General features: G+C 48.0%; 1 protein-coding gene across 1 annotated transcript; it reads right to left on the bottom strand.

The window, feature by feature from the left end:
* On the bottom strand, positions 1-5,729 carry LOC146198446 (cholinesterase-like). Its single transcript, XM_084591899.1, has 2 exons — positions 4,225-5,729; positions 1-166 (listed from the first exon to the last, which is right to left on the bottom strand). The coding sequence occupies exons 1-2, from the start codon at positions 5,727-5,729 to the stop codon at positions 1-3; spliced, it is 1,671 nt and encodes a 556-aa protein (XP_084448025.1).
* Between the last annotated feature and the right edge of the window lie 3,869 nt (positions 5,730-9,598).

The raw sequence follows: 9,598 nt of genomic DNA, 5'->3' as shown, positions 1-9,598 counted from the left end.
CTATGGCACTGGGATGCTCAGCAGTCGGTAGAGGGTGCGGTACACGTCACACCCGTCCCCGTGGAAGTTCGAGCCGATGCTGGCGTTGACGGCACGCAGGTAGATGTGTAGCGGCTGCTCCTTGCGGAACACGGGCCACTCGCCACCGCCCGGCACCGCCGGCTTCCTGCAAAGGAAGAGGCCAGCGCCTTTCTGTTTACGTGCAGCACGCACACTCATTCTGAGCACGAGGCACAAGAGCAGGCATTTCCAGCAGAGGTGCGCAGACACCTAGTATGCGTACGGTTTAGACCTTGCGGAGTTTTGGAATTCCAAAGTGTACTGCACCAACGCTGTCACTGCTCTGATTTGCAGAATGGGTGTATAGAAGGAAGCGGCAAATGTCTGCAAAACCCGACCTATGTCGTTGACTTATCGTCATGAGGCTGATGTCAATCGCCATTCACGTGTTAGCCGCTTGCAATGCCATATTAAAGTCGGATACAAGTCTGCAGTAACCGACACACAAAATTCCTTCGCGAGTGAAAGTAGTCTGTTGGTAGGGCTTTTCTGGTCACGCATATGAAAAACTAACAGTAAGAACAATTGTCAGAGAAAGAACGCTAGCAGACGACGGACCGGAAGAGGAGACACACATATGCGTTCACACAACGTTCTTGTTCAGCCGCAGATGCCGACCTTGACACTCCGTCGTCTGCTAGCGTTCTTTCTCTGACAATGAATAACCAACTCGCCCAGCAACATACCCTGTTCAAGTAAGAACAAGTTAAAAGCGCAAGAATTCCAACATCTCTGGCTTGTTTGGTATTGGCAAATATTGAAGACTAATTCTTTTTACTGTTCAGCTCAGAAATACACACGCCGCGTACCTCTACCCATAGCTAAGCAACTGCGTTGTTTTTAAGTTGTATTCTACTACAGAAAGTGTAAGTCGGTTAACAGCGACGTCATGAAACACGACCCCGGTGGTTGGGGGACATCGGTAGAGGGACTCTCACAGCACCCGTCTTGGTTTGTACCCTTCAACAGCACGCTAGAAACGTTGAGTCAAGAGCAAGAAATGATTATGATGGCAATTTGCTGCGACTTTTACTCCTGCATCGCCCGGGAATGTCCGCAATAAATCAGTGTCTCATCGTTTAATTCACTCACCCAGCCCAATTTTTTTAGGAACACCCTTCTGGAAAAAGGAGCCGCCCGGACAGCTGAAGCTGGCCGGCCATGCTATAGCAGGCTGTGGGGGAAGGCAGGAGTGTTTTTGGACTTAAAGGCCCGCATGGGAACCTTGCTTTCTGAATCAAGCTTACTCTCTCGTTCTTACGGTTATTGCGGTATGGCATGTTTTTTATAGCGTCACTAAAGCTTAAGATTACCTAGTTGAAAATAGTTCATTCGAATTGGGCATTATGTTTGGTAGGCGCTAGGACACGCTAGGAAATACAAGAGGTTATCTCATGAAGCTACGCTTGGAATTCGTATCCGTTTCCTTTGCTGCGCTCATTAAAGAATCTGGCTGAAGAATGTTTTGTAGCAGGCTAAAAATAAGCCCTCCGTGGGAGATCTCACGTGCTCATGGCCGTTGATATGATCGTCTTTACATAGGCAAGGTAAAAGCAAAGTAACTAATTTTGCGACGCCACAACTGTTGTTGTCAAGCTGCCGAAGCCGGGTTGTTCGTTATAATGACGTTAATTATGTATAATTAGATCTGATATCAGCGACCACTTCGCCGCGCAACTTATCTACCGGGAAAGCTGGGAAAGCTATACAGAATACGCGTGTTCGCGCACGAACACGATACCATCGGAAGAGTGAAGTGGGCCCTGGAATGGTTCCACGACCTTTTCCGTGCTTGAGCAGCTCCGCCCGCTCTCGGACGGCCCTGTTTGGTACGTTTCATCGGCGCCAAACAAACAGTCTCGGGTCCAACAAAAGAATCTGGAAACAATTGGTGGGTGCATAACCGCGCGCATGGTTTCTATTCTTGAGGCGCTTCTGTCAAGAAGTTGAGCGTTCGTTTTTCTCACTCCGAAGGAAGGGGCCGTTATTTGACGTTAAGGTTCTTCGGCCCCCGAAACAAGGCATTAAGCGACTTGTCTGGCATGGGAAGAGAGGGCCAGGTGTAAAGTTCACGGCGGTCGTAACGTTTTTAGTGCCTCTGTGTCAGGGACTGTGTGCCGTGGTCACGTCTGAATATGTGATGGGCCCTTTCATAAACATGACACCTAGGCTGATTTACGGTGCGACAACAGAGGTACACAACTAACAGCTTTCTCGTAAAAAGGCCGCCAAACCACATAATGCCATCCAAATTTTTTGAACCTCCGAAACTTCTCCGCGTTTTCTTTTTTCTTTAGGCTCGCAGATTATGACAGGAAGTTTGTGTTCGTGAATTATTTCTAAGGTTTTGTTAGCCTTGTGAAGGTAGAAAAAAACCGTAGAAGATAAGGTAAACTAAAGACTTGAAATTAAGCCGACAACTCAATTAGTTATGGGAAGGAAAATGATAGGGTAATGGTGAGACAGGAAAAAAGAAAATGCCGTTGGGGAAAAACGCGAATTACTGGAATCTTAGCTAAAATCAAGAATGCGAAGAGTGAGAGAGTTTAATACCAATATAAGATAACCCGCTCACTAAAGGTTATCGGGTGGACTCAAAGAGAAGAAACAATTGGCAAGAGGTGGCAGAGACTAAAATAGGCATCGAGTTCTGCTGCCTATATACACCGCCGCGGTGACTCAGTAGCTATGACCCTCATCTGCAAATCCCAAGGACGTGAGTTAGATAACGTCCGCGGCGGACACTTCTCGATGGAGGGGAAAAACAATACGCCTGTGTTCTGTGCGATGTCCGCGCACGTTAAAGGTCTCCGTGAGGTCGAAATTATTCGTAGCCCTCCACTACAGCGCCCTTTATAAGCCTGAGTCACTTTGGGTCTTAAACCGCTATTTGCCAAATAAAAATACCCAGAGAAGCCGCCGAGATCACCTGGACAGTATGTGTCCCCTACTCTTTTACCTACGAGGCCATTCGCACTGGGTGTCCCGTCTGAAGACTTCAAGTGAGGCGAAATTTCCTATCCCAATGAAACGAACTTCGGTTTGATTAGACAATTGCCTCGTCTACTCTATAAAATTGCTTCGTTTTCTTTAAATTTAATTCGTTAGTCAAAGCCAATTACTCACCTTTTAATTACTGGCTTCAGGAAAAAAATGCAGCAGGCTAAAATATTTGCACCAGGGAGCCATTTATGCAAAATAGCTTTTTTTTTTTTTTTTACCGGCTTTAAAATGTAACCACGTCAGAGCTGTGCTGCTTCAGCGCCCGAGGGTGCATCCCAGAGAACAAAACCCGCTTTTCTCATGAGCTCTTAACTTTAATATGACTTCGGACGTGCACTTGGTGAGATATATATGTGGCAGCAGAAGTCACGTCGCAGTTTCCTTCTAAGGTCGCTAAATAAAACGGTGTAAAGGTTAATGTTGTACTTGGGGCACACACACAAAAAAAAATCTGATATGCATGTGTAACTAAGTCAAAGAGAAAAGGAAAGCGTGGAAGGCGCAAAGAATGTGAAATTGCTCATGGTGAAACATCTGTTCCAAGCCTGAAAGAAATCGTATAAGATCTCGATATCGTGTGCGGAACAATACTTAGATTTCAGGAACATCCGTCATCACGAGGCTGCTTAAGCATTATAATTACTCTGTTAAAAGTATTCAGCCAGAAAATTTAGCTCAGCATTGTATACTTGGTGTAAACAAAACTGTAAGGCAATATTAAACAAAACTGGGATATGAGAAAGGCCGAGTAGAAAAGGCAATGTTAGGTTATTTTTTGATACCAACAACGTATAAACGTATGCGTGTAAGTACACCATCTGTCTCACTGAGGGAAAACGAAACAGGTTTGGTAGAAGTGCTGATGCGAGGAATGGGCAGCGTGGAAATGATCTCATGCATGCATTACGGAAATTTGGGAGTAATGATACCAATTTACATATAAAAACGCCCTATCGATAAAATAAACGGAAGTAACTTTGCGCTTGCCTCGTATGTCATTTTGTCCACCTGTGTTTACTAAGTAGAGCATAGGCTTAGCAAGATAGTCAACCTGGTTTCCTTTGCGTTAGCATATCGTTCATAAAACGAATTTGGCTTGCAAGCCCGATGTATATATCTGCTTTAAAGATGGCAACTTGTAATTAGAGCGGACGAACATACCCTGTGTTGACATACGACGCAATGACTTGCATGCTCGCTTTGCTCTGCGCTCTGTCTGCGTCGGTGTAAAGGTGTGGAAAGCGGAACGGCATGCCGAACACGAACTGGAGGTCCTCGAAGTGAGTGGCACCCATCCATGGAGGCCACATACTCCGGTCGTGGCGGTAGTCGAACACGTAAAAGAAAGTAGGCTTATTCGTTCTGGCAAAGGCCTCGGCATAGAACCTTGTCGGGCAGATGATGACCAAGTCGCCCAGCGTGTCTTTCAGCGCCTTGAGGTTCGCAGTCCAGTCCGTTGCGCCGGGCACACGACGCAGGTAATGACCCGTGACTATGGACTGTGTAGCCTTTGGCAAGAAGAACAAGTAGTGTTTCGCAGCAAACTCCGCCACCTGTTGCTTCGTCAGCTTGGGCCCCGATGTGGTGTCAGCAAAAGAAGGCCCGCGGAAGTACACGAACATGCCACCTTCGTCCGCCATAACTCCTGCCAGTATGCTCTCCAGAGGAATGAACAAGCCACGAGATATGGCCTCGATCTCCGGCAGTGGTAGGTAATCATCTCCGTGGGATGGTGTGAAAGTTACCAGCTCCTCAGAAAACTGAGTTTCCTCCGCGTCTATTATCTTGTCGACGGGCGCCCTGCGGAGACACTCGACGACTTGTTGTGGATGTGTCCTAGACGACGGCTTCGAAGCATCCAGGCAGCCGACGTAACGAGCGATTCGGTCGGTGTAAGCATGGCCCACGAGATTTTGTGGCGGTATGAGCCAGTAATTGCTCCCGCTAGCCATAATAGCACGGTGAATGAGGCCAGCGTTGCAAGGCGCCACCAGCAGAGCACCGATGCCGATTGCTCCGGCGCTTTCACCGTACACGGCCACACGCCCTGGGTCGCCTCCGAACTGAGCGATGTTGCTCCGAACCCAGAGAAGGCAGATATGCTGGTCCCAGAAGGCGTAGTTACCGCTAGAAGACCCTGGACCTGTGTAGAGAAAGCCAAAGGAACCGAGTCTAAAGTTTATCGTGACCACGACGACATCGCCCATCGCCGCCAACGTCTTGCTATCGTAGAGGGCCTCGGACGCAGTGCCAGTCCTGTACCCTCCACCGTGGATCCAGAAGAGAACTCCTAGAGGTTTCGATCTCTCCACTGGGGTCCAAACGTTCAGATAGAGGCAGTCTTCTCTCACTTGGTCTCTGTTTACCAGCCATGGTACGGGTGGGAAGGATCCGTTGGCCTGGGAGCAAGGGCTTGCAAAGCTCAGCGCGTCTAGCGTCGCAGGACGCCAAGATCGAACTGGAACTGGCTTACGGAAGCGCAAGTCTCCCACGGGGGGTTCCGCGTACGGTATGCCTAGATACCTTGCCACGTCCACACCGTCCACGTCCTCGATGACTCCCCTCACATGGCCGTTGAGAGTTTCTGTCGTAATGTACCTTTCAGGCGATACACTGGCCGCGACGACGCACAGCACGAGAATTGCTGTTGACAGTGTTTGCCGCATCCTTGGTTGCGAAATCCCGGCGAAAATTCGTCACGTTTCTTATACGCTGACTCTCCTTCGTTTTCTCTAGGCTAAAATACACTGGCTTTGCTGAGGAGGCCGGAGCTTTAAAATGTTTATATTGGAAACGGACTCTCCTAACCCTTTCATTCTTTTAGTCCCAGCGCACTGGTGCTTGAGTTATTAATGGGTCTCAACAAAATTATCTTCGCGGACGAGTGACCACTAACGAAAGTAGCCATTCATCAAGGCAAAATTAATCTCTTTTGTTGCCCTTCAGTGTCCGCAATTCAAAGAGCATAGTGAGCTAGCTTCCTGTTCGTGCACTTTCTTTATCCAAAAAACTTTGTTTCTGGAATAGGCCGCCTAGAACAGAAAAAAGGACAGGTATTTAAATGTCGCACACGTTGAACGTTTCATGCTGCAAATGCCTCTCAAAGGAGCCTTCTAGTCAGTGTTGTCGACCGGTTGTGATGACGTCATGCTCGATTCCCTTGAACGAGTTATCGTAACATCGCGAGCGCTTGAAAGGGATTAACTACGAATTAAGCAAATTAAATCTTACGTGATAAATACCGAGCGACTCAATTGACGGGAAGACCTCCTTCGACTATGCTTGTCGCTCTATTATTGTATGGCATCAAGCTATTCTGCAGCTGGGTATTGTAGTATTTTTGTACGGAGGTGAAATGTAAAATTGCACAAATTGACTAGACATCCATGAGCGAAACAATGTTACCACCGACATCCGAATTTAATCGAACGTCATCATTGCACGTTGTAAACGTCTCATGGGGACTTGCTTTTACTTTTTATCTGTGAGGTGAAATGCTGGAGCCAGCTCTTCGCGTTTAACATGGTTTTCGGATGTTGCAAAACGCAACGAAGGCGCGAAGATGAGGGACCAACCGTACAAAACTCAGTATTCAAGTGGTAAATAGGTGTGAAAAAATTGTCCGTTTAGGTATTTCGTGTAGCCACAATCAACTAACTCTAAACTACAAGCGTGCTGTCGCGTGTAGCTAACAGTTGCAAGGCGATTGTTGCAGATGTTGCGATATTACGTCAAAGTCTTTGGCTAATTAGAATTTTTGAGACGCATGTGCAAATTCCTGCACGAGCTGTAGGCGTTTTCTTGTTCCTGCTCGATAATAAGAGTGTGTGTGTGTGTGGGGGGGGGGGGGGGGGGTGTTACTTGGTTCCCCCTTTATCCGCAAGCCGCCGAACTCTGCTCGAGCTGTCGCGAGGCTTTTGACCGAATTAGTTGTCAATTTTCTATACCATGTCATTCCACATTATACCGTAAGCGGCCTCGAGAGTTCTAACGGTTGGCAGTGGCTGAAGACCTTCCTGCTAATAGAATCAGAGATTTAGTGTATCGGAGACATACTAACGTAAACGTGTACCAATTTACCGGAGGCCTCCTGCGCAAGCGCAGTGGCAGGGGAGTGGCAAGGTGTGACCACAGAGCTAAGACTTGTGCCGGTAAACCGGCACACGTGTACGCTGGAACGTCTCCGGTACGCTAAAAGACTATTATCGTTAACCGCCTCTGCAATGCACGTGCTGCTTAGGTATGTCGTTTTCTTTTCCCAGATTGCAAGAGAGAAGTGAAACCTACGTCAAGGCGCCGAAGTAGTACACGTGTAGCCGAGCGCCCTGCGCATTTCCAGAAATACAGTCAGGTGGCTATGACTCTTCTAGACCCCACTCAGTTGCATGCACCTTCAAATATCTACCGCGATTGCATGAAGTTGGGCGCAAGCGCGAAATAATGTTTGCTCAGCCCAACTTATGAGGGTTCTGAAACGAGCCGTAAGCAAAGAAGGCGGGAGAGTATGATCAGTCATGACAGCTTCTTAACTCGACTTTTCGCGCATGCTACATGCATCAAAACTTTCGTTCGTAATAAACCGTTTTGGCTCTCATCACTCAATCACCGGCCAATTGAACTGCATGGTGAATATATTTATTTATGAATATTCTGCACTCATTCTCGGATAATAGTCAAGACGCCACTCTACCCCATGATTGTGGCACAAGCCGACTATGACAGGCCGTGCTATTGGAAAAAAAAAATACGACAGTTCGATGACACAGGCATGTTTCTTACGATTGAAGCAATGAACATCGGCTAGCGACAAACGAGAAGTTCCTTGAAAGGACTGAACTAGAGAGTGGAAGGTGTCGGATTCACCCCTTTGATTACAGGCGAGTGATAGTACGGGCCATTGCTGACGGACTACGAAGATCTTTCCCACGAAGCTCCATTTCGCAGGCAAAGCGTAAAACGCTCAGTCTTCCCTACGTTTCACATCACCGGAGTCGGAGACCTAAGGTCGCCTCGGTTCTGTGCCAGAGTGATGCTCTCCGAGCACATGCCACCCCTACGCAGGCACAGACACACTTCATAGCCAAGCCGCTATAGAAGAAGATGGTTTGGTTTGGTTTGTGGGGTTTAACGTCCCAAAGCTACTCAGTCTATGAGAGACGCCGTAGTGGAGGACTCCGGAAATTTCGACTACCTGGGGTTCTTTAACGTGCACTGACATTGCACAGCACACGGGCGCCTTCCTCGTCTCCATCGAAAAGCGGCCGCCGAGGCCGGGATTCGATCCCGCGTCCTTGGGAACAGTAGTCGAGCGCCGTAACCACTGCGCCACCCCGGCGGGGTCTATAGAAGAAGATGACGTGGCGAGATAATTATATAGGTATTTCCATACTAAGGGGTGGTCGCCTGCAGCGAGTCCCCGCAAATCATATGCATGTATTGAGGATTGCCAGAATACAGAATTCATCTTCACTGCACAGTTTCTGTGACACGACACCAGTTTTAAAAGCCATAAAAAAAAAAAAAGTCATTGTCTTTATAGGAAGGATGGCATTGATGTGGATGATATTGCAGGTTAGTTCTTAGCCCGTGATTGTTTGAGTATCATGGCGAAATGCCGTGGGCGTGGCTAACCTGATCTTCGCCACATGCAAAGGAGAAAATCGGAGGATTGGCGGTAAACGTAGGGTATCTCGATACGCGCCGGAAGAGTGCGCACATCGAGGCGCCCTAGATAAACAAATTAATCATGGACAAGGCTTCTCTGCCCAGCCGTGAACATCAGAGCGTGGACTATAGACGTCGCAGGAGGGCTGTTAGGCGAACCAACGGCCCGTTGTGTGAATCGGTTTTTACGTCGGGATCCAATTGCTCCTTTGCAGAGGCAGATGTGAGCCCGTGTCTGGCTTCTTGGAGTCCTCGCTCGAATCGCAGCCTTAACTTCTTGGAGTCATCAGCGCCTGCGTAGATGTTTCCGCGCGAAAACTACAACGTATATATGATGTGTGAAGGAGCAAGAGCTCAGCGTATGCAGTCGAACGCGAGCACATGTTGACAGCGCTTAATTTATTCCAGTATACAGGCGTAAACAAGAAGCAGTGAAGCGTAACTTTCTTAATTACTGTACAGCGATGAAATCTTGAAACAAACTTTCGAATATGTTACTTGCTTAGTGAAGTTGTTGGAATCCTAGCAGTCGTTCTGTCCGGTTTACTGAGATGCAGCAACTGGACCCGATTCGTTCCTTTCCTTTTTGTTTTTTCAATCCGCCATACACCGCTGCACTGAACGAAATTCACTCCGCTGTCCATCGCTGCACTGAACGCAATTCCAGTGAACCGTTTTAGCCACTCCAGTCCACACATCTTGGTTGAATTTTTCGTTCATGGAGTCATCCACATGTCAGCGGTGAGCCACGCCGGATAGCCAGTGAGGCACTGCCTAAATTTCCCTGGCCTCATTTGTTCGTGAACGAGCATATGTACCCATGCGCATGGCCTAAATTTCGTGACGCAGGCGGGCGGTGGAAGCAGCTAGG

Source organism: Amblyomma maculatum, chromosome 2, assembly GCF_055883805.1.
Source record: "Amblyomma maculatum isolate TAMU_Amacu chromosome 2, ASM5588380v1, whole genome shotgun sequence".
In the NCBI taxonomy this organism is placed as follows: Eukaryota; Metazoa; Arthropoda; class Arachnida; order Ixodida; family Ixodidae; genus Amblyomma; species Amblyomma maculatum.
The sequence above is the reverse complement of the archived record's forward strand: the minus strand, read 5'-3'. Positions and strand labels throughout refer to the sequence as shown.

What these genes read in the sequence shown, in the direction of transcription:
- LOC146198446 (XM_084591899.1), bottom strand. Translation starts at nt 5,729, where the DNA reads ATGCGGCAAACACTGTCAACAGCAATTCTCGTGCTGTGCGTCGTCGCG. An exon ending in GCGTCGTATGTCAACACAGG is followed by an intron (nt 167 to 4,224) that starts GTATGTTCGTCC and finishes CTTCCTTTGCAG; the next exon opens with GAAGCCGGCGGTGCCGGGCG.